General features: G+C 37.3%; 2 protein-coding genes across 2 annotated transcripts in view; one reads left to right on the top strand and one right to left on the bottom strand.

Moving 5' to 3' along the window:
* CCDC38 (coiled-coil domain containing 38) overlaps positions 1-10,036 on the top strand; it is a 30,314-nt gene extending 20,278 nt beyond the window's left edge. The window contains exons 12-15 of the mRNA XM_015812628.1: positions 274-409; positions 3,205-3,419; positions 5,154-5,247; positions 9,897-10,036. Of these exons, the coding sequence (XP_015668114.1) occupies positions 274-409; positions 3,205-3,419; positions 5,154-5,247; positions 9,897-10,004 (553 nt within the window). The 3' untranslated portion in view covers positions 10,005-10,036. The remainder of the gene's footprint in view (positions 1-273; positions 410-3,204; positions 3,420-5,153; positions 5,248-9,896) is intronic.
* Positions 9,389-15,760, bottom strand: SNRPF (small nuclear ribonucleoprotein polypeptide F). The gene is made up of 4 exons (XM_015812633.1): positions 15,636-15,760; positions 13,919-14,044; positions 11,882-11,946; positions 9,389-10,368 (listed from the first exon to the last, which is right to left on the bottom strand). The coding sequence occupies exons 1-4, from the start codon at positions 15,636-15,638 to the stop codon at positions 10,302-10,304; spliced, it is 261 nt and encodes an 86-aa protein (XP_015668119.1). The 5' UTR covers positions 15,639-15,760; the 3' UTR covers positions 9,389-10,301.
* Positions 15,761-25,888: the final 10,128 nt, after the last annotated feature.

The raw sequence follows: 25,888 nt of genomic DNA, 5'->3' as shown, positions 1-25,888 counted from the left end.
AAATCATTTTGATAATTATTTTACAGCATTAGCCATTTTATAATGACACTGCTACAAACTCAAGACCATCTCTGTCACAAATCACTCCATGACAATTCCCAGGAATCCCTGAGTCAGGAAATTCCTATTAAATGTTTGGTCTTAGTAAAAATGTACTGTTTCCTCTGCTGAAAAAATCTTAGAATAGAAAAGCTTGACGAGTACTTCAGCTATTTAAAACAGACAAACTAATTTAAAATTCTAGCTATAAAGTTTTATACTCTCTTTTAATAGAGAACAAAAGGTAAAGCGCCTTAGAGACAAAAAAGAAGCTCTGATAGCTTCTTGCCTCAAAGAAGATGGGAAAAGTGCTGAACTGGCGTTAAAAGCGAAAATGTTTTCTTCAGGAGAATATAATCCAGCATCCATGGTAAGTTTGAGTGCATCAACCATCTTCATCATAATACAGATTGTTCAATTCTAAAAAAGTAATTCACAGTTTGTACTGATGCATTTGTATCTCTTATCTGTATGTAATACCCTGGTGGCCTCAAGTGCAGCACCAAGTCACCTTTGCCTAAGCCCAGAAGCTAAGCAGGGTCAGGCCTGGTTTGTTCTTGAATGGGAGAAGAAGTATCAAGGTTTTAGGTTAGATTGGAAAATAAAAAAACATCCCAAAAGGCAGCAATGGTAAAGAGCTTCCATTCTGTTGCCAGGAATGCTACAGGAATACATACAGGAAGTCACCACTAGAAGGTGAGCTTGAACTATAACTTTACACTCAACTTTTGAATATTATGTTCACTGTCACAACTGGGGAATGGGCTGATCCAGGTTCATATCAACTGTTGAATATTATGTCCACTGTCACAACTGGGGAATGGGCTGATCCAGGTTCATTACTTGTAGACAAAGGAAACTAATTCTGTCAATATGCCAGTGGGCAACATTTAGCTTAAGAAGTGCTAGAGTGGCAGATAAATACTGAGTAACATTGCAGAGCATCCAAAATAATCACCAGCAATTTATTATTGATATGGATTACAAAGTAACGGCTTTGATTACCACTATAATATCTAATGATGGTAATTAAGTGATTTGTTTATTGATTTATTATATCCCATCAAATCAGGGATACATTAATGATCACAAAGATTTTCTCCGTGACAATCTGTCCCTAATTTGGCCCTTCAGGTCTTCCAATCACGCACTCACAGCAACTATAATTGAATCCATCTGCCTTGCTGCTGGTCATCCACTTCTCGTTCCTTACATATTTTCTACCATTCGTGCCTTTTCCAACAACTAGGTAACTAAGTAAGGGAACTATAAAGCCAGAAGGTATTTAGGCTACAATTGACCTAACTCAGGGGTGTCAAATTGCCGGCCCGCAGGCTAGATGCGTAATGCCGAAACCGTGCCCACCCCAGCTCCGGAAATGGAAAAAAAGTCATGACACGTCACAACACGTCATGTCACGTGGCGAGTTTGACACCCTTGACCTAACTGATCTCCAAGGTCCCTTCCAACTCTTACATACTATGTTTCTATATCTGAATACATGCAAACATTGCAGTGTAAAAATCCAGCTTGAACATTTTCTAGCTTGAACATATGCAGCAAAGGGGAAACTACCTTTTTTTTTTTGCCTAATTTGTTATTCTGTCAAATTCCTTTTATAGTTATTTTCCTCCTACATTCAAATGGCATTATCTTCCTGTTCCTTAAGTCTATTCCATGTCCTACATTCTGGAGAGACAGAATGGGTCTTTAATCCTTTTCCAAGTGGCACCCTTTCAGATTTCTGAAAAGTAATATATCCCCCTACATTCATGGACTGCTTGAAATACAGTCTAGCTGCTGCTGAATAAACTGTTTTTTATTCTTATTTTAGTGCCTTCAAGTCATTCTTGGCCCTGGTGACTGAATAGATAAGTCCCTGCAGTTTTCTTTGCAAAAATGATTGTCCTTTATTCTTCCTAGGGCTGAGAGAGAGTGACTGGCCCAAAGTCATCCAGAATGGCATTCTGGAAGAGCTAGCTTATAACCTCCCAATCTCTAGTCTTTAACCAGCTACAACCCAACTAGCTCTGAAACATGTGATTGAGAATCTGTATTTGTATTAAAATAAAATTGCATTAGACTATTTAGCAGCCACATTGTAATTTTGACCAATACTGAGGTTGTAATCAATTACTATTTCAAAAACAATTGTTTTTAATTATTTCCAATATCCTTTTAATATAGCCCTTTCACTGTAGCTAGTCTACCAATTTTCTTTTTTATTCTGAGCATATATAATAAAGTCCTTTTTTATTCTTGCCAGGATCCTTTGTTCAACAGTGTTGGCATATTGAGCAACGGCTATAAAAATGAGCTGATAAATAGATAATAAGTATTCTTTATTGATTTTTTGCCAATCATCTCTTTGGTTCTTTGCTATCTTTATGTACTTTTCCTTGATGATGTGTATGCCTTTCCATTTCTTACATGTGGAATTATTCTCTTCAAATCCTTACTAAACATTCTGTGGAGGAACAGTGGCTTCTTCTGCTGTTTTGCATGGGTTTTTTCCTTCTTGCCAAACCCTTCTTGAGCTGTTTTTGAAATCGGCACACAATCCTACTTACTGCTTCCCTGAATAAGTTTTTCCAGCTTTACCAGAAGCAACCAGACCTTAAAATGGATGATCTCAATCCTCACTTCGCAGTTCCAATTGATCAGAATAGCCAATTCCAACACTGAAACTCTTTCAGTGAATTCAGGATGGGCCACTAAGGAGCAGGATGTTTTAACCTTGAACTGAACACCTCTTCTTCCAATGTGCATTAGGTTCTTCCAGTTGTGTTTGCATCCACAATGGTTTTATGCCTCTTTGACCACCAAACTATCTATTTTTTAACATTACCCATTTGAATTTGCCTGATGTATTTTGCCAGTTTTGTATTGCTAGGTCTTGTTCACTGAGCAAATACCATTTTGCTTATACATTATTTTCTTCCCTTTTAGTATGGTTCAAGAAATATATAATTCTTACTCTAAATTTGGGAAATGCTTACCCCTAGTATTTAGCTTTAATATTTCACTATAAGTTTTGATTCATGTTTTCTAACGTAACCTCAGAATTTGCCTCATTTTGTTTATGTATTTATTTACTAAAATATATTCTCTATTCCATTCTCAAGACTAAAGTAGCTAATGATATTTTCTTCTTTATATCATAAGAATAAAATACTGGATTCGCTTACTAAAAAAGTAGCAGAAGTATACAAAGTTTGCTGTGGGACACAGGAAGTATCCAGCATGAACTCATTCCAAATGCTAAAAAAAATAGAAATGCGAGTTTCAGAACTCTGTGAGATGTTCGATATACTTCCAAAAGAGTATCTTGAGATCATTGAAGTCACCGAAAAGCTCAGAGCAAAAGAAAGACGACAAAAGTAAGAGTTTGCCAAAATATCTCATCAATGAACATAATTTTAACTCTGAATTCTAACACCATTTTTAACCAATATTGAGATTGGCCATGTGTCCAGCTTTTGACCTAAAAGGTAGACAAAAAAAATCAACATTTCGATTCCTGGGCATAATCATACTGTAAAAAACAAACAAACATGAACACCAGGAAAAATTTAAACTAGAAAAGTTTAATAAAATACCGAGCTCTCTCTCTCTCTCTCTCTCTCTCTCTCTCTGTGTGTGTGTGTGTGTGTGTGTAAACAGCTACAGAATGTTGGAGATATCTGTAGAGATCAGATATGTATTCACTACAGAGAATAGCAGTCAGCAATGCTGAAAGTGCTAAGTGATGGAGAATATGGACAGATAGAAAGATTATTCTCAAGAACCTCAATACATGATTGGTGACATAATGGAAGATTATATTTGTTGCATTACAATGTGATAATATAAATAGGGAGCCTCCATTAATGGTCAGAAAGCGTTTGCAGGCATGGCAAACTCATGACGTCATATGACATCGCACGACTTATCGGGACTTTTTCCCCATTGCCGGCAATGGGGTGGGCATGGTTTCGGCGTGACACATCCAGTCTGTGGGCCAGCAGTTTGACATGCCTGGTTTAGAGGATTTAGAAATAAGAAACACATGAGTATGCAAACCAAAAATATCTCCCAATTTAGCAAAAAAAGTCTATGATTAAAAACTGCAGGATGTTCAGCCTATAGCAGTGATGGCGAACCTTTTAGAGACTGAGTGCCCAAACTGCAATCCAAAACCCATTTATGCATCGTCGCGTGCCGGGTGGGTGTGGCCCATTGGGTAGGCATGGCCTGTGGCTGCAGTGGTAACGGCAGACTGGGTGGGACTAAAAAGTTCAATCAATCAATTCCAACTTTGCAAGATCTTTTTTTTTCCCCGCAAGAAGTTGAAATTGACTGATTGAACCTTTTTTTTTTTTTTTTGCATACGGCGGCGGAGGCCTAAAGCGAAAAGGTTTTATAAAACCCAGCTGAAGGCCTAGGACTGGGGCGACAGCATGCATGCCCACAGAGAGGGCTCTGAGTGCCGCCTCTGGCACCCGTGCCATAGGTTCGCCACCACTGGCCTATAGCATTGGAACTCTATGGGAGGAAAATATGTGGATAGAGGGAAGAAAAGTTCAGGCATTAGGAAGTTTTCTCACCAATATAATGCATAAGATTTCCCATCTAGTGGGACAATATTTGTGGGGGTTTCACTTATAAAATATTATTCTTGCCCATTAGGACACTCAGCTTTGTCTTCTAAAATGAACAAATGTAGCACTTTCTTAGTGGCAAAGCAAATGTATAACTGATGTAATTATACAGTCTAAGGATGAGGTGCTAAGTACTTTTCATTAGAAGGAAACCTTTTGGCACCAATGAAAGCTGTATCCAGAAGGCATAAAGAAAAGGCATGGAGATTTCCTTTTGACTGGAGCAAGAAAGAAGAGCTTGAAATGCAATCCTCACACAGACAGGGTGTGTCCATTGCAGGTTTCCAATAAGTCACTCTGACCTTCTCACTATGTGGTCTAACATGTTTTTTTCCCTCACTGAAATAATGCTGAGTTCTTCAAATTTAAACATAATAAAATGCCACACCATCAGGGAACATTAAAAACAAAGGAAGCTTTTTTCAGACAATAAACTTTTCCTTTTCAAAGTCTTCCCTTTTTCCGTTCTTGAAGGATACGTGAAGACAAATTGAAAGAACTTAGAAGAATTCAGGAAGAACGGCTGAAGCTTGCTCTTGAGAGAGCAATTGCAGAACCAAAGAAAAGGGTTGGTAGTCGTGCTTTAAAGATGTCTTCTTGGATTGTGCCAGCTGATAGCGGAATAACAGCTTGCCCAGCTACTTTGTCAAAGCCTAAACTATTTGTAGTTAAAACTTTCACTAGCATCTTATGTTATATCTAATTATGCCTATTCTTGACTTGTGAATTATGTGTTCTACCCATTTAAGAACAGACATGTTCCTATATACAGAGTCATCCTACAATATAGTTTAGTAGTGGTTGCAATTTTTTAATAAGATTTATAAATATTTGGTCAAAGATTGACTTAAATAGATGTACTATAAGAACAGGATTAGCCAATGTAGCAACATTATCTACCCATATGTGTTTTTGGAATGATGCCTAATGAAGTTATAATAATTATTCAAAAGAGATGCTTCATAATGCACAGGAACATAGAAAGCATGAAGACATTTATTTGCAAAGCTTGACTATTTCAGAAGCTGCTCCCAGCTGTCTCCATGAGCAAGTAGCTTTAGCCGAATAGCTATAGATCAGTGTTTCTCAATCTTGACAATTTTAAGGCATGTGGACTTCAACTCCCAGAATTCCACAGCCAGCAATGCTGGCTATGGAATTCTGGGAGTTGAAGTCCACATGCCTTAAAATTGTCAAGATTGAAAAACACTGCTATAGATGTACATGGAGAGAGATAACAGCAACTTCTGAAGCAGCTGCACAAATCTGAAAAATAATGTCAGTTTTAAATCTGAAAACAGCTGCTTTGCATACATTATTTTGGAGCACCTCTTGAATACTTTGCTACAACTCTGGTATTATCTTGGGCAATAGTAATATGGTACACCAAAAAGAAAAGAAAGGGCAAATGGGGCTTGCAATGGGGGAATTTGCCTTACTGACCTCCGCCTTAAAAAGTTGACTTATTATTTTGCCCGTCCCCTTGCACCTACTAATCTGATTACCTACTATTTGATTCAGCCATGGTAAATACTCTCAGTGAAGGCCAGTTTTTCCACCCACAATTTAGGATTATAATCCTGTCAACTGCATGCAACATGGCCAGTGGCCCAACATCATTAAAGAAAATACAGCCTTGGAGGCTACTGTTGTGCGTGTCACAAGGTACCCCTCCCAGTAGAGATGCCCTATGCTTCACCAAAGTCAATTGAGGCTGTCCTTGTCATAGCGTGGCTAAGGAGCACCAATCCACACTTCAAACTGCAAACATATGTACTAAGGGGCAGTGAACCCCATCTTAAAAAGGCACATCTCTCAAATCCTGAAATTCAGCTTCCAGAACCAACTGTGACTTTAGAAGTTTTGTGGGCTTTTTTGTATAAAAGATGATTCAAAGAACTGGGCTATACATACTGTACGCAGCCTCATTGCTCTTACAGTGAGGGGGAAAAAGTATTTGATCCCCTGCTGATTTTGTACGTTTGCCCGCTGACAAAGAAATGATCAGTCTATAATTTTAATGGTAGGTTTAACACTGAAACAGAATAACAAAAAAATCCAGAAAAATGCATTTCAAAAAAGTTATAAATTGATTTGCATTTTAATGAGTGAAATAAGCATTTGACCCCTTCGCAAAACATGATTTAGTACTTGGTGGCAAAACCCTTGTTGGCAATCACAGAGGTCAGACGTTTCCTGTAGTTGGCCACCAGGTTTGCACACATCTCAGGAGGGATTTTGTCCCACTCCAAGTCATTAAGGTTTCGAGGCTGATGTTCAGCACCTCGAACCTTCAGCTCCCTCCACAGATTTTCTATGGGATTAAAATCTAGAGACTGTTTAAGCCACTCCAGGACCTTAATGTACTTCTTCTTGAGCCACTCCTTCGTTGCCTTGGCCATGTATTTTGGGTCATTGTCATCCTGGAATACCCATCCACAACTCATTTCAACGCCCTGGCTGAGGGAAGGAGGTTCTCACCCAAGATTTGACGGTACATGGCCCCGTCCATTGTCCCTTTGATGCGGTGAAGTTGCCCTGTCCCTTTAGCAGAAAAACACCCCCAAAGCATATTTCCACCTCCATGTTTGATGATGGGGATGGTGTTCTTGGGGTCACAAGCAGCATTCCTCCTCCTAACACGGCAAGTTGATGCCAAAGAGCTCAATTTTGGTCTCATCTGACCACACTTTCACCCAGTTCTCCTCTGAATCATTCAGATATTCATTGGCAAACTTCAGACGGGCCTGTACATGTGCTTTCTTGAGCAGAGGGATCTTGTGGGCACTGCAGGATTTCAGTCCTTCATGGTGTACTGTGTTACCAATTGCTTTCTTGGTGACTATGGTCCCAGCTGCCTTGAGATCATTGACAAGATCTTCCCGTGTAGTTCTAGGCTGATTCCTCACCGTTCTCATGATCATTGAAACTCCACGAGGTGAGATCTTGCATGGAGCCCCAGACTGAGGGAGATTTGAGTTATTTTGTGTTTTTTCCATTTGCGAATAATCATACCAACTGTTGTCACCTTCTCACCAAGCTGCGTGGCAATAGTCTTGTAGCACATTCCAGCCTTGTGTAGGTCTAGAATCTTGTCCCTGACCTCCTTGGACAGCTCTTTGGTCTTGGCCATGGTGGAGAGTTTGGAATCTGACTGATACAGGTGTCTTTTATATAGGTAACAAGCTGAGATTAGGAGCACTCCCTTTAAGAGAATGCTCCTAATCTCAGCTCATTACCTGTATAAAAGACACCTGGGAACCAGAAATCTTGCTGATTGATAGGGGATACTTATTTCACTCATCAAAATGCAAATCAATCTATAACTTTTTTGAAATGCGTTTTTCTGGATTTTTGTTGTTGTTATTCTGTCTCTCACTGTTAAAATAAACCTACCATTAAAATTATAGACTGATCATTTCTTTATCAGTGGGCAAACGTACAAAATCAGCAGGGGATCAAATACTTTTTTCCCTCACTGTATAACTTATATGCTTTCAGTTCAGGTCTCTGTGTGATCCAGGACCAGATAAAGCAAGATCCTGGATTATGTTGACAGTTGTATCCATTTCATGTTCAAGCAATACAATTCATTTTCAGAACTTCCATCTGAACACATGGACATTAGGCAAAGATTAGGGCAGGGCTGTGTACTTACCATTTCTTGCTTCACTTTGAATTCTACATATATTCAGGGAAATACTTGAATTCAAGCACTTAACTCAATTCCGCTTGTTCTTCCACTTTAAATTCATTAGCAATGTTGCCCAAACTCAGAAATTGGGTTTTGTTAACTATGGTACATGTGTTGTGTTCACATAACAAAATTCATCCACATTTATCTAAAATTTCTTATGCCAAAGAAATTAAGAACAAAGCAAAGCTGCTTAATCTAAGCCAAACGAAAGGTTGTTTATAAAATCAGGGTGTGTGAATACATTTTTCCAAAAGGAAGACTACTCCCCGTCATGCACATATACATGAGGCAAAAGTTTCATCCATTTTTCTCAATGTGGCTCCCTTTAGCCATGTGGTCTTTAAAATCCTCAATTGTCAATGCTAGTTGGAGAAATTGGGGAATTGAAGCTCACACATCCAGATTAGATTGAGATTGGAGAAATCCAACAGAATAGTTTGTCTTCATTATATGCATAGTACAGTCAAGTAACATACCAACTGATGCACAATACATTTATCTACACTAAAAATGAGTATATGTGAGGATACGTTTATCTGGCTTTCTGGAAAAAAGTGACCTTGCAACTGTATTTGCACGTTAATTTTCATACCTTTTTAACTAGTTCAGAAACTTAAAACTGGCACATAACTCAGCAGTCAAATTAGCATCTGGAAGAATTCAAAAATTTCCATTATTCCTCTCTGGAAAACACTGCACCGAGGATCCATCTGATCCAGGAAAACTACAAAGGCTAATCATTATTTTAAAAACCCTTTAGAGGTTACTACAATAAAGCCATTTGGGAAAATAGTTTTTTGCATTTCTTTCTCTGCCCACAAAGAAATTATCACAGCTGCTAATCTTTGGGTGGCATTTTGAGTTCAACAAGATTTAACTACTTTGTCTACTTTTTAAAAATCCATTAAAATCACATTTAAATCAGAGCTTAAATTATTTTTATCTTATAGGTCTTAATTCTGGTTTCTTTTCTGAAGGATTAGGATATTATAAAATAAATAATACAGACCACGACTGTCTAAATAACTTTTTTATCCAGTTTCTTCATTATAAAGTCCATAACAAAAATGTGCAGATACCTAGCTTCTGGACCAATATCAGCACAACATAATTTCAATCAAAGTAGGGTATTTAACATCTAGCCTTAAGATACATATCCATATTAATGGGGCCAAGTTAGTCATGACTATCCTAAACTAATGTTTTCAGTAATGTTTTCAGAATTCAAATAGAGTGGTGGAAGGTGTCCAGTGATGTGATATTACTTAGTTCCCAGGCTAAAAAGGCTGCCCCCCCCCTTTTTTTTTTTTTTGCAGAACTAAGCAACTTTGAAATGAGTGTGTTTTGTCTGACAGTTTTGTTCTAAGTAGATCCATCTACAGGAATCCATTTTAACTGTTTCTACATTTGTATAAAATATAACTGAAAGACTATGTATGGAAACGTTAACAGGAAAACTAAGACTGCTTTTAAAAATCCAATGCATATGAAGGTTTTATATTTTTTTGGCTTTGTTTTAGATGGGAAGAAAACTAGTGTACCGGTCACAGCCTCCAACAACTAAGCATGAAGCAGAACAAGCTACAGATGCAACTACAAAAAGTGAAGATGATTACTACTTCACTTGATATTTTTGCGTAAGGTGTATTTTTGTACTAGTTATAGATCTTCCTCCTAGCTTAGTCCAACTGAATCATATAAAGTAAATGGTGATGGAATAAGTCTGATCCCATTTGCTTTAAAACATTTGTATTAAGGCTAAATAATCCCAGTTTTTATACTTGTTTATCTTTCATATTGACTGTTTCTTTCAACAATATGTATTTTTATGCCCCCAAAAAGTAAAGTTACAAAACATGTAATTTTTTCAAAAGCTACAACTGAACATGTATTTTACACATTAAAAAACACAAGATTTTCCAACATTATTCTCTCATTTCTCCATCTTCTTCTTCTTCTTCTACACCCCTTATGTACAGGACATTGTTGCACCTGGCAATAAAAAGTTATTTTTGCTATAATTCACATGAATTAAAAAAGACTGTTTTCTATAGCTGATTTGCTTTCAATTTAAATTCTGTATTTGGTGTTATGGTTAATATTAAAATTACTTTTTATTGAATTTGTGTCATTATTTTAATACATTTTTCTATTACTGTCAAATACACTAAAGAAACAGTGCTTTATAAAGAATGAAATTGTGAAACAAGCAAACTTTGGCTCATGCTACAGATCTTTCTAGTATTTTGCTTAACCAGACCTTTGCCTTCCATTTTCATTTGCCATTAAAATCTTGGGGGAGGGAGCATGTTTTGGCGGTGCAAAGGAAATTCAGGAGAGAGGAAGAAACATATTTTTTTGATTGTTCAAGGAGAGTCATGTAACTAAATTTCATTTAGCAACTTAACAGAAAATTTAAAATCAAAATTTTATTATAGCACTAAAATATCTGATTAATGCACTTTTTCCAATATAGGTAGTTGTCAATTGATAAGCACAATTGAGCCCAAAATTTCCATTGCTAATCAAGAAAGTTGTTAAGTGAGTTTTGCCCCATTTTACAACCTTTGCTGCCACAGTTAAGTGAATCGCTGCAGCTGTTAAGTTAGTAACACAATTCTTAAGTGACTCTGGTTGTCAAAAGGTTGCAAAAGGTGATCACATGACCCTGGGACAGTAAAATTTTGCTTATGTGACAATGGGGATGCTGCAACAGTGTGAAAAACGGTTATAAGTCACTTTTTTCAATGCCATTGTAACTTTGAATGATTACTAAACAAATAGTTGCAAGTCAAGGACTACTTGTACCAAGTAGTCATCCTTGGCTTACAATGGCAACAGGGACTGAAATGTCTTAAGCGATGTGGTTGTAAAGCATACCATCACATGCTTAGAAACAGCATTTCCAACACTCCTGGTTGCCACTGTCAATTTCAGGACCATGTAGATTATTAAGTGAGGACCTCACCTGATTGTAATGTGGGAAGAGATATAAGTCCCAGGCAAACAGGCCAATGGCTGAAAGTTGCCAGTGAAAGCTTTGGGCAGGCAGATGCTACAGAGTGCAGGCAGGTAGGTGCAGGCAAGCACTCTGGTGTGTAGGGAAAGTGCTATGGAGCACAGACGAAAAAGTAGCAGTGTGGCTGCTATGACACCCGTGTTTCACAGAGCAGTCTTAAGTCCCCTTCATTCAACTGTGTTGTAACTTTAAACAGTTGCTGAATCAATAAACTACTTGTAGTTGATAAAGGTTATTTGTTAGATTTATAACTCAAAATTTCTCCCAGAGTTTAAGGCATATCACATAGAGGGCTCCTCTCATTTGATTTCCACAATGATCTGGCAAGATAGGTGCAACACACATCTGGCAATGTAGTAATAGGCCCAATACTTTCTAATAAATTTCCTGCTGTGAATTTTAACTTGTCTCTGTCTTCATCCAGCACTTCAAGCACTTTTACCACACTACTTCATTTTAACCCACTCAGTTGCATGCAGAAGTTACCTTATCAGAACTTCACCAAGATGTCCCGACAATGCACCATCAATATATTCCTCTGTATTGGCAAGCTTTACAAACAGAAATGAGTATTACTGGATAGGAGAGTCACATGTATTTCAATCCATACTTAACATTTAATAGAAGTTCAAATATTTAGTACTCTAAATTGGTGGTTCCCAAAGTATAAACTGATTTCTGAGATCTTACAAGGAGTCTATCATGGTGTGTGTATGTGTATGTATATGTGCATGTATGTATGTGTGTATATATATATAGTTGGGGGCGGCAAGGCAAGAGATATTGTAATATATATATATATATATATATGGGTTTCTCTGTGTGTGTGTGTGTGTGTGTGTGTGTGTGTGCGTGTGTATCCATTACAGGGCACCTTAGCTGACACATATGGTGATCAAGAGATACTTCAGTATATCAGGTGGCAGAGAGAGAGAAAAAAGTAGGCTGGTTTAGTAGATGGAGTAGAAGGAAGCACATTAGCTTCCTTCAGAGAGTTCTTCCTGGTCAGTGCTATTTCTGTCCTTCCCTATATACAATATATGTTATCTATTCTTGCTGTTGCCACACTCCTGGCATCATACCTGGCTATGATCCACATAAGCTTTTCATACTCTCATATAACAAAAGCAATGTTATTGTGTATGTGCTGCCAGACTTACCCAGATAATTGATGGTGCATCCTGCCTTCTGCCAATGTCCTTCTCCCATAAATGTTGACACCCACCAACTTTAATAACAGTTTGTACCAACAGTCTTTTTTCTCTGTGCCCTTTTCTCACTAGAAAGGTCATAATTCAGAGGCTCCCTATAGAAATGGAGGAAGTAGCCCTGATCCATGCTTGCAGTCCCCCTCAGCAAAAAGCATCGCCAAACGCAAAGGTCTCTTCCTTGGTATCCACCACTGCACATACCCTCAAGTGGGGAGTCAGAGCAACACAGAGAGAGAATGCACTGGCTTCTCTATGTCAACACAAAGGATTTCTTCAGCCAAAAAAGAAAATAATTTAGTTTTATAATTAAAAATTTTCTAATTTATTTTTAACTTTCTTTAACCTTTTCTGAAGAAGTGTGTGCATTTAGAGATTTAATTCACGTGATTTAATTCACAGTTTTTGATTTTTATCTATTTCAGTCAATAGATAAAGGCAAAGGTAAAGGTTTCCCTGTCCAATCATATCCGTCTTTAGGGGGTGATGCTCATCTCCATTCTTAGCCAAGGGAGGCAGCATTGTCTGAAGACACTTTTGTGGTCATGTGGCTAGCATGACTGATAGAAATACAAAAAGTATACAAAGTAGAATTACTATCATATATGGTAGGCAAACTTTTTTTGTTGCAAAGATCTTCAAAACAAAGGTAACCACTGTCCTGAATTTAATATACAAATAATGAAAATGTGAATTTATTATTTAAGAAAACTTTGCTGTACTACCTAACAATATCTGTGTACATGCAATTCTGTGTAGGCTGATGAGCCCCAGGAAGAAAGATGATCACAGCAGTCTGTTTATTTTCCATTCTGGCCATGGAAGAAGAGTCCCCTCTTCTTTGTCTATCATGTAATAAAAATAGACTGTTGAACATGGAACAGATAAGTCTGTTCTTCCTTTAGCAGCCAGCCTAATAGGAACTGGGATATTTGACTGGGGTTTTGGTAAACTAAGAATCCAATTTATATTTGAATGCTATCAACAAAGGAGACCTCCCCTCTTCTTTATTAGTAATAACACTGCACAGTGTGAATGCTTAAAAATATAGACAACAAAGCATAAATCCTTTATTGAACCCTGTTTGATAAAATAGAGAGATTAACCTGATTGCCAAATTTAGCAATTGGGCTTTGCATTTTGGGTTTTTTTTCTGCATTCATATAATTCAATGCTATATTTGCATAGATTAAGCCTCAATTTATTTGCTCAAATCTAATCCCTTACTGTCCTTAGGTACAGCACAGAAGTAGCATCTTCTCCCTATATTTTCATCAGTTGGATAACATGGATATTTTCTTCTAGCTTGACTTACCTGCATATTCATGTAGCCATCAACTGATACAAGATAGCCCTTGTATTCCATTCCCCACTTCAATTTTACCATTACTGGCTTCCCAGTTAGCCCATTTAGAAATGGCTTTGGATTGAGAGGCAAACTCTGCATAGATAATAAGAACAAGACAATATTATAGCATTTCAACAACTGTTGCCAAAATACACCTTTAATTCTATAAATGCCATATAGGAAACTTTTATTATGACAGTTATAACCTAACCTACTGGTCTCATTATTTGAGACATTTTCCAGAGATGTGTTAAAGATTATGGAAATTATAGTGCAACCACTCTGAAAACAGCCAAATCGGTGATTGATGGGTGCTTTAAAAATGTTTAATGCTGTTTTAAAATTGTACAAACTCGTGGACATAATTACATGTTGTGTTATCTTAGTACATCCCAAAGTTAACTGTACAAAGATGTGTTTTCTCAAGTCTTTCACAAATCATTTCGTACTTCAGTTCCAGCACCATAGTATCATCCAGACCATAAATACTTTGATAAACCATTAACTGGCCTTATTTTACTGTCTTTTAAACTTTAATTAAACAAACTCCATACACTGTGACAAGAACCATATACAATATTTTAATTATAATCAATCCATATATTTATCAGAAGGCATTCTAACATGGAATCTTATTTTTAATCACCCAGGAGAGATATGCTGGGGTCCCATCTCTAAAGGAATTCCACCTGATGGGACTCAAGCAACATGCTGCTGCTGTGGTCCACATCCTTGGCAACATAATCCCACTACCATCCCTTAGCCCATTTCTGGAAGGCCCTGAAAGTAGAGTTTCTCCGTCAACCTCAAGGATTTCATGCAAGGTAGTTGTATGAATCCAGTGACTAATGTTCTCCTGCAATCTTGGTTTTATGTTTTTTTCATTCTAATTATGCTCCACTTTGAAATTGTTAGGTAATTTAATTGTTATGTTTGTGCACTGCCCAGAGTCACGTTTTTATGAGATGAGTGGCTATATAAATATGCTAAATAAGTAAAATGTATGTATGTATGCATACTCCCGCATGGTGTAAATAAAAGTTGCAAGCAATTTCCATAAAAAATAGATCCCATTCTTCACCCCACAAGATGCACGGATATACACCCACACAGAAAACCAGGAATCTGCAAAGACCAGGATAGTCCATTGGCCATTCTAATAATAATGATGATGATAAAGTTGGAAGGGACCTTGGAGGTCATCTAGTCCAACCCCCTGCTCAGGCAGGAAACCCTATACCATTTTGGACAAATGGCTGTCCAGTTTCTTCTTAAAAACTTCCAGTGTTGGTGCATTCACCGCTTCTGGAGGCAGGTTGTTCCATTGGTTAATTGTTCTAACTGTCAGGAAGTTTCTCCTTAGTTCCAAGTTGCTTCTCTCTTTGGTTAGCTTCCACCCGGTACTACATACAATAGCTCGGTACTACATACAATAGCTCGGTACTACATACAATAGCCTTTCCCAACTGGTGGGTCCATTCGGCTAGAAGTGATAAGAACTCTATCCCAACACATCTGTTGGAATAAACGTGTATTAACCTGCAGGGTCGGGGGTACAGTAACCCGCAGCATCATACCAAATACTGCAGCCAAGAAGAGGCTCTTTCGAAACCGCGTTCCCAGATGCATCACCCCGAACCCGGGACCTCCCGAACGCGCTCCATGTCTCCCCTCCCCTACTCACCATAGCAACCCGACCAGGCAAGGGGCAGCTACGACGACTGCAAAAATTATTCGGGGGCAACACGTGCGCCCGCCAAACTTGCAAAAGAAAAGGCCAGGAAGTGACGTCACACGCCGTCTCTTTCCTCGAGCAAAGCTTTCCTGTTGACCTTTCACCTGAACGGAATAATATTTCCCGTCCTGTTGATAGACTTACACATTTTTTTTTTCCTATCTCTATGATCCACCCGAAGGCAGGAAGCAAAGGCACTCTCCGATAGGGGGCTTTTCAGAGACAAGGCGGGTGGGCGGGGCTAGAGAAGCTGAGTTTGATGGAAGCTGGAGACACAGTAAAGAGCGGCGGGCAGGTTGACCTCCACGCAGGGCCTGTTAGGCGGCACGTTCTATACTGGAAATCAATCACAGCGGACTAAACCATTAGCATAAACAAACCCCATTGGGCTTAGCGCAGTGTTTCTCAACCTTGACAATTTTAAGGCATGTGGACTTCAACTCCCAGAATTCCACAGCCAGCAATGCTGGCTGTGGAATTCTGGGAGTTGAAGTCCACATGCCTTAAAATTGTCAAGGTTGAGAAACACTGGCTTAGCGTATCAGCCGCAATGAGAATGCCTGTTATGAGTTCCGTTGGCTATGATTTCTACAGTGAGGTCCTCCAGTCTTTGTCATCCATTGCAAAAACGGGCAGTGCCCATTAGTGAAAGTAAAAAGTCTGTTCTATTTGAGGCTGAAGCCAAGTGCAGTTGCCAGCTACAAAGATGCAGAACTTTCTCACTGAACGTTTTGCAATGTTTTCGTTAAAACTCCTGCCTAGCTTTCCTGCAATTGAGCCTGTGGAGCGGGACTAAGGAAGTGTAATTGCTCTAATGCTAACTGTTGTGCGCCCGTTTATAAGATCCGTCCTTTTCAGCAGCGAATGACTAATTATTAACCGTATAGTGGTGGGCATGTTTGCTTCGGAATTTTCCACGCATCCTTGTCACCATGGCAGAAAAACCTTTTTTACTGGTTGTAGAAGACATGTCCTTCCAACGTCACTTCTTATCTCAGAGCCAAGCTGAGGCAGCTGGAACAGGTTTAGATATTCCGGTATAAAACTTGTTGTTTTTCCTCCCATCACAACCCAACAACTGCAGGGACATTTTATCATGTTTCGTAGATATGAAATAAAGCCAAATTTTTTGGGGTACAAATATATTTACTAATTCAGAATATTTTAAAGACATGTACAATTGAAACCAGGGCTTTTCTTTAGGGACTAATGGATAGAGAGTTTGAAAAATATCATAAATGTTGTTTTTATACAGTATACATGTTCAAAAGTGGAAATGTTCAACATTATACACAATAGAGGAATAGTTGGTGAAGATAATGGAAGATGATTGTTAGACTTACTTCCTTGATTAGAGCAAAGACAATATATTTATTGCTGACTGGAAACCCCTTATAGGCTTTTTGCATGAAACAGAAAAACACGAATTGATGAATTGTAGTTTGATGATTAAGGAAAAAATTAGATAATAGAGAAAAAGAGCTTTTTGTTTTCATATAATAAGATATAATTAAACGTGTTTTTGTTTCAATTCTATTTCATCCCTCCATAAAAAGATAAAATTAAAAAACTCATAGCCTATTATTAAATCTAAGAAACTATGCATTGTGCTGTTTTTATGGATAAAAAAATCTAAAGGTTTTTTCATTAACCTTATCAGAACAAATATCCAATCTGAAAAAGTTTTGATCCATCTGTGATATCATGATCTGTCTAGGCTCATTTCAACTCAGGGCAGTTTCAGAAGGTGAAACTTGATTATCAAAATTAAAGAAAAATATTCATCATACTGACATTTATGTCAACATAAAACTAAATTCAGGAATGTGTATAATATATATGGTACTGTTTAGCATATTATCAGACATGAATTTTAAAAGCCATTTGATTTATTCATTGAATACTGTGAAAATCTAACATTTTGCAAATAGAGTTTGTTCTGATTGTATTAGAAATAGCTCTAGCAAAATACACTTTATATTAATGTACAGATTTGAACAGATGTAGAATTATTTTTTTCTTCAAAACTAAGACTAATTTGCCGTACTTGATTTTAAAGCACAACAAACTGACCTCACTGGTGAAAATGTATAGCAGTCCCACATTTAAAAAAAGAAAAGTAAAAAATTCATGTATTGGAGTCTGACTATAGATAATATATTAGAATGTATTAAGTATAGTAGACTAAGTGGGATAATTTGGAAATAGATGCTCTCAGAAATATCTGGGCTATAAAATATACAAGGAATTAGATATTTTGCTGTGTGGTAAATGTGAAGAGAAAATGTAGTCAAGCATACTACATGTTCTTGTAGCATGGCTAACAACTGTATCATTCCAAGCAAGTTTGCACAATTTGTAATCCCACTAAGTCAAATATGGAATACCAACATGTTAGTATCCTTTTTGTCCCAGATCTGCAAAAAAACGTATTCATCCAGAAATATGTAGACTGCAATCCAAAACATTGTAATACTGTATGTATTTGCAGCTATGTATGCAGCCTTGTAGGAAGGGGTGATCACATGTTTTGCAGGATTGACTGCAAAGCAGTAGATCTACAGATCCATCCCTGCTTCATAAGACTGAAAAGAGGGAACTTGAGCTTGTCCAAACAAAAGTATAATATGACAGAAAGGATGAAGGCAGCTGACAAGAATCTGTAAAGTACAGTGTGGTTCTCTAAAACCTTCTGTCTTTGTTTCTATGGAGGCAAGGGTAATAGAGGTGGAAAGGGCTCCTTTGATGGGCGGATTCCCAGGACCTCCCTTCTTAAATACCAGGTGGATTGCTCTCTTCTTTGAATCTATAATGCACATTCCAAGTGACCCATTTATAAATGTGTCAATCAGGATAACTTCGTAGGCTTAGCCAAATGTAGTCACTTTCACATGGAAATAATGCTAACACCATAATGTGCTATTTGTGCTCAGATGGATTACACAAGCAAGGCCTCTGCCTGGCCTGATATAATTATATCAATAGGACATTCCTGTTCCTTCGAAGCTTAAAAATCCATCAAAGAAACTTAATTCCAATGATACTGCAAGCATTTTGTGTGAAGCTGTCAGTTTCCTTGCATAAGGACTGTGAACTTTAATTTGCTTGTTACACTAAAGCGTCCACAGCCACTATGTCAAAAGATGAAAACAAAGCAAAGCAAAACAAAACAAAAAGCAGGCTCTCATCAGCTTCAAACTTTTATTGTTTCAAATGCTAGGGGTTTTTTCTTTGTAAGGAAAAAAGCAATACTACATGATTACATCATGGTCCTGCTGAAATCAATACTGTATAAGAACTACTGCGGGCTTCTAAGTATTTGAATAATCTTTCCAATGGGCTTTTGGAAAGGAAAAAGTATTCTGAGGGTCATTTAAAACTGAATTAGTAGTTTCAAACAAAAAGTGCTTGTATTTTCTATATTTCTCTCTTGTATATGCGATTTAGGCTCATACTGGCGTGCAAATACATGCACACACACAGATATATAATAAAATTACACACACACACACACATACACACGGATAAAAGAATTCAGCAGGTGCTGATATGTGTCTTTTCGGTCACAAATGCCATTGTGGAATACTTTGCCCCAGGACATCTGTAGGGCCCTTTCCCTCCTGGTTTTAGAAATTGCCTAAAATATGATTGTTTCACTTTGGTGCCGGAATGTTGTAATTGCTACCTCTAGAAAAGAATGGTGTTTTTAACATTGGACTGTTAATTGTTGTATGTTCCCATTTTTTTAACATATTGGTTGTTCTGTAGATTTCTGTAGATGGGAATTTTATACTATAAAATCATTTTTAACTGAAGCAATGTAGAAGCTTTCTAAAATAAATACATATTTGTTTTTCAAAGAGATAACAAGGAATAGGGTCAGTTGGGCAAAATAAATAAACTAACAAAGGATTATAAACTTTCTGGAATAATTGCTCAAGTAAATTTTACATCCATAGTTCTGTGTTCAAGTTAGGGTAGCATCAGATTATAGATAGAAAATTTAAATAATATAATTAATTCTAAATACTAAGAATAACAGAGACAAAATCTGTTTAATAATTGATGGCAAATTTTATAACTGAAAATATAGAACAGTATCTAAATTACCAGGTTAACAGAAATGTCCTGGGGGGGGGGGCTGCTTGTTTTACTACTAAATTCCTTGACTTTTTAAATTATTACCATATTGTAATAAAATAATGTAAGCAAAATCCTAAAAACATTAATAAGACTTGAAATCAGACGATATTTGGAAATATATGAGTGAACAGATGTTTTTTAATAACATGTATTGTAAATAAATTGTATTGTAAATAAATTGCTCAAATACCAGAATACAGTAACAATTTAATTATAAGTCAATACCAAGGAAAAGGGCAATATTATAAAGAATGGAAGCCAAAAGTTAAGTTTACAGGCTAGGATCCTTGACACTCAGGGTTACCCTATACAGGTAGGATATGATTGTAATAATAGAGAAGATGTATATGAAGATATGTTAGAAACACAGATAAGTGCTTCATGTGTCTGAATTTAATCAATTTTTCAACAAAACCTTCTTCAATTTGTACTCAACTCTGAAGACTTCATGGATATATCCATGTAGTTTTGTAAAATAGATTGGCCTGGTTTCAACTTCATTCATGCATACATTCATTGCAGAGGTTCTCCAACTCCATACAAGTCAGAATGGCTTACATTACAGCATTAAAAATGAAACAAAGGAACAAAGTTCATATGTGATTGGAAGAAAGAAGATACTTTAATGGACTGGTGGATATCCTGCTTGAAGGTATATAGCATGGCAAGTAAACCGGACAACACACTTGCACTAGAAACTAGAAAATATTGTTTTTAATGTATAGTAAGACAAGACAGCAGAAGTTGCCTTGCTGGTGGACTATCATATGTAGAGGATGGCATTTTATAATCCTGTCCTAAAAAAATGGCCAGTTGCTCATACTTACACTAGCACAAGCTGGTCAGCCTAGTCTAACTGATTCCAGTGAATCAGGCCCTCATATCCATCAAGATAACTGCAATGCTATTGTAAGAGAAAATATTCTTGAAGAGATCCCACAGTCAGCTTTCTAGCAGTTGAGAGGCTGGATCGAGGTGACAAATGATCATATGACATATGATCATATCCTATTAGTATTATGTCCTTTTTATGGCTTCCAGATTATTTTGTTTTCCTGGACATACAAAAAAAACTGCCTGATGTATTAAAATTAAAATTACTCAGGAAGTTAACATATGGACCTTGCACCTAGAGAAAAAAAATCATTTTTTATTTATCAGCATGATATATTATCATAATATAAATCCCCTAGCTATTAGACATTTTTTATGATGAAATGAAGTGTTGTTTTCTAAAATGGACTACTATACAATATTACAGCTACCTTATCAGGTATTTTCAGCTGTACTTCATATTTCTTCAGATGTTTGCAAACATTGCCTTCCTTTATCTGTTCCGGAATAATAAGTACTGTAAGACAACTGTAACTCAGAAAATTCAGAACATTGACTAATTAGAAATTTTAGGTCACCTAATTAATTGTCATGCAATAAATTCATTTGAAATATGGACTATATAAGAGCTACATGTTGCCTTTTCTTCTCTGAAGTATCAAAAAGGTACTGAAACACATTGCTTCCCATGAATACAGTATGTTTGATAATAATTTTATTAAACACATCTAGATCTGTCTTTTCAGGCAAGATAATTAAGTAGACTCTTTCCCTAATTTCTTTCTCAGGTGAACATTAATCTGATTAACTCAGATTTGATAATTACAATTTTAGTTTTAAAATATATTATAGAGTTTGCTTTAAGAGTGAAGAGCCAATATAGGGTGATCTATAATTATTATCCTGACTGATGTATGAATGTGGACTAACCAAGTGAGCTAAATTTAGTCTCAAATATGTGAACTGAATATAATTGCTACACATTCCTGAGCAGCTAAAATTATTTGATTCTTGAATTCATACCTTAAAGCACAAAGAAACATACTAAAATTGCTTTGAAATGCTTTGGTAGGCACTGGTGTCTACATTGTGTTTAATTGTTTTAAATTCATTTGAAATAATTTCCCCCAGACAGCCTTACTGTGGTGAAAAAGGGCAAAACATGACTAGAAACCTGAAGTGAAGGGGCAGAGATAGTGAGTTGGGAAAAAAAAAATCAGTTTTTCACTTCAGTGGAATAGAAAAGGATATCTAGCCAAAGCAAGGATGATGTAATACCCAAAGTATGCGAAACAAAACAAGAGCTTGAGAGGAAGACCCAATATGTATTGTAAGGAAATTATATAAGGTAAAAAAATAGGTGAAATGAAGAAAACAAAATACATTATAATCTATGTAATTATAATTATACAAGTAAAGTAAAATAATTATTCTGGTGCTATCTTTGGGGACCATTTTCTTGTTTCAGAATACCATAGAGAAGGGGAAACAAAATAGAGAGGATCATAATCCATGGAAGGCTATCTGAATTAGCTTTATAGTCTGTACTAGTTTTTTCCTGACCTGATGCCATTCAGATCTGCAGGGATTAAAACTTCCAGAAGATAGTAGTCAGTTTTGCCAGGAAACTGTGGTTCTGCAATTGAATCAATAAAATGGAATTGGAAGAAAAATGCATTCATTGTGAATCATGGGGTGGAGACAGATGCTTAATTTTTAAAAACAATACAAGAACCTGGAAAGAGATCTTCTTCATGACATACGGATTCAATCCACTTTTACAAATGATAAAGATGTACTGGTGTTACATTGTTTTTCATATCTTCAAAAATGAAGTCAGTTAGCAGTGAGTGTGGTATACAAAATGCATTCTACTGTGTACTGCAAGAAACAATACTTCTCTCCTATTCAGCCATTGTTTAAAATCAATCTCCTTCAGGGAAAATAGCTAAGAACCATTTCTGAATCCTGTGAGAATAAAACTAGGATCATCACAAGCACATTCTTTTCTTTTCCCTACTTCTTAAGCTCATCTACTTCAAAAGTTTGAACTATGGAAAAATTTAAAATCTCTAGTTCCTACTGCAAATGTTAGGGTTAGCATAGTGTGAAAAAAATAGTACTATAGTTCTCCATGATCTTAGGACAGAGGTCCCCAATCTTTTGGCCACCAGGGACCAGTTCCATGGAGAAAGGTTTTTCCACAGACCGGAAAATGGATGGTTTTGTGTTCTGCCTGCATCCCATGGATGGGGCTTTGCTTGTTTGTGCAAACTAGTTGCTGGCATGCCACAGCTCGGTACCGGTCCACGACCAGGGGTTGGGGACCCGTGTCTTAGGATACAGCCAAGATAGCCCAAGATATTTCATTGGCTGAAGTAAAGGTGGGCCCCACCCCAAATACCATTGAAGAGAAAATGGCTGGACTGAATCTTAACTGAATGCTGAGAGAGCATAGAATCTTTTACAACAGAAATGGGCAAAACTTTTCTGGCCTGGGACAGTCTAATTGGGCAGGCTGAGGATGCAAAGTAGATGGGTTAGCTGGTCATTGTTCATCATAAAAGATTTAATAAACAGAATTGGATGGGTTATCTGTTTTCTCTCTTTTATTTTGTGTTAAATCAAATGACTGGAAACCACACTGCAATTTTGGGCAGCTGTTTTTGGACAGGGTTCTTAGGGATATGAAAAAGTTCCTTTTGGGCAGCCCAGGGTCTTGGGGCCGTAAGAAGCTTACCCTCTTTTTAGATTTGAAGTAAGTGAAGTACTTTAGGAAACTCTGGGCTGGAAATGCAGCATTTATAGTTTTCTCTTCTAACAGAGTGGAATGTACCAAGCAGGATACTTTTCTTTTTTTCTTCTGAGTATTTAAACTTCAAGCACTGAGAAAATATAGAAAGACAAAAAGCCAAGTAACTGTCTCTAAAAGCTCCATAAATCACAGCTCTTATATACACATCCATACTAAAGGAATCTTCTGCAAGATGCAAGAGCAGATCTCCCTCCAGGGATAACTGTTCTAGTTTCCCTGTATTTTGTGTTATATCCTACCTTTTACCTTGCTAAGGAAATTGGCGAGGAACCAAATAGCTTACAGCCATAAGTGAAAGCAAAGAAATTCTTAGCATTTTTCAAATAAAGGTTATATGCAATAGAAATTCTTTGTTCTGAAGTACTATTTAAAATTACCAAGCAGCTATTTTGGTCAGCAAACTCACATGCACTGGGCAGGTAATGAGTAACAAAACCTATCTACTAGGAGCAATAATAGTAATATATTGCTTTTACTTTTTCAACTGAAAATAACAGCACTGCAAACTAACATATTCTTAGATTTTCCCAAATGCTCATTTTTGAGTATGAAAATCTAAAAAGGCAACAGATTGGGAAAAGCTTATCTAGCTCAGCTTTTGTCACAAGCAACAGCAAATAGTAGTGATTCTCAATTGGACAACAATATAATTTAACAGGCATGACATTCATTATATGTCTCTTTGATCAACATGTATTATTTCTCTGTTGCCTTTCCTGGAGGGCTGGAACCCTGATTTAGACACATTTCAGAAAAGTCAATTTCAGTTATTTCAACAGTTCTAGTGCAAACTAACTGTGGAATTTGCTGAGCCTTCCAATTAAGTTAAAATTCAAACTCTAATTTGAAAACCCCATGGACAGTACCAAAAGGCAAAAAGATATGACGCTGGAAGATGAGCCCCTCAGGTTGGAAGGTGTCCAATATGCTACTGGGGAAGAGCAGAGGGCTAATACTAGTAGCGCCAGAAAGAGTGAAGTGACTGGGCCAAAGCCGAAAGGACACTCAGCTGTGGATGCATCTGGTGGTGAAAGGAAAGTCCGATGCTGTAAAGATATTTTCTCCATAGGAACCTGGAATGTAAGATCCATGAATCAAGGCAAACTGGACATGGCCAAACAAGAGATGACAAGACTGGGAGACTTCCGGTGGCAGGCGCCTTCGCTGGACGCAGCTGTTTGCTGCTCCCGCCTGTTTCTGCGTAAAAGCCGTTTTGACAGCCTGCATCAGCTGTCAAACGGCTTGATACCTTTCCCCTGGGCATAGGGGGAAAGGTGAGCTGCCCGAGGTAGGAGTTGAGTTCCCGAGTCGTCCCTTGTGGACGATGTAGGTGANCAGACGAACCGACCCTGGAAGTCTGTCTTTTAATTTTTGGACTATACTCTAACTTGGACAATATATTCTTCTCGTATTTGAGTTGGAATGTGGAAAAGTGAACTTAAAATGGCGATGATTTGATACTTTTCAGCAAGAAGTGAAAGTGATTTCCGGTTTGAACTTTTGTTATTTCTAACTGGCGCATTACATGCTTTGGTTGAACTTTCTATAAGACTCTTTAACAAATTGGATTATATTGCAAATATGGCTTCGAAAAAGACTGTGCCCTCGATTGTAAAATACACATCTTCGATGGCCCAGACACCTCAGTCAACTTCAAAAACTTCTCACTCGTCACACCCTCCATCTTCTTCGTCCCCACCGCCCTCTGGTAAAGAAATGCAGGACCTGATGGCCGCAACTATTAAGCAAATGACTGAGATGTTTCAAGAAATGGATGTTAGAATGCAAAATAGATTTGATCAACTATCACAGCAACAATTGGATTTATCACAGAAGCAAGATGATTTGGCACAGAAGCAAGATGATTATTGTTCTAATGTGGCAATTGCCTTTAAAGGTCTGGCGGATTATGTCGATGCAATAGCAGAAAGGGTGGAGCAGAATGAGCAAAAAGCAGAAGGAAGTGACCAGAGACTTGAACTTGTAGAGGAGGGTCTGGAAAACATTAGGAGTGATGTGCTGATCGCCCAATTTCGGGACATGGAATTTGCAATTCGGATTCGTGGGTTAGCTGAGGATCCAAAGGAGAACTTAAGACAAGTAATTGCAGATGCACTTGGGGATGCCTTATCGTGTGGTCAGGAAATTTATCTTGAAATAGAGCGTGTGTTTAGGGTAAACTCTTGGATTGCAAAGCAAAAGAATCTACCTAGAGACATTGTGATATATTTTACAAGAAAGTCTAGACGTAATGAAATAATGCAGCTCTTTTACCAACAGAGATTTCAAATTTTGAATCAAGACATCATTCTTTTAAAGGAAATTCCAGCAAAAATACTTAGAGCGCGCAGAGATTATGCCTTTTTGACACAGGAGTTGAAGCTCAGACAAATAAATTTTAGATGGGATA

The sequence above is a fragment of the Protobothrops mucrosquamatus genome, unplaced genomic scaffold, assembly GCF_001527695.2.
Source record: "Protobothrops mucrosquamatus isolate PMUCROS unplaced genomic scaffold, P.Mucros_1.0 scaffold102, whole genome shotgun sequence".
NCBI lineage: Eukaryota > Metazoa > Chordata > Lepidosauria > Squamata > Viperidae > Protobothrops > Protobothrops mucrosquamatus.
The sequence above is the reverse complement of the archived record's forward strand: the minus strand, read 5'-3'. Positions and strand labels throughout refer to the sequence as shown.

Bases quoted from the DNA above. Each gene is read 5' to 3' on its own strand.
- SNRPF (XM_015812633.1), bottom strand. The intron at 11,947-13,918 runs GTAAGTCAAGCT...CTGTTTGTAAAG, and splicing joins ATGGCTACATGAATATGCAG to CTTGCCAATACAGAGGAATA. The intron at 10,369-11,881 runs GTAACTTCTGCA...TTTTATTGCCAG, and splicing joins CTTGGTGAAGTTCTGATAAG to GTGCAACAATGTCCTGTACA.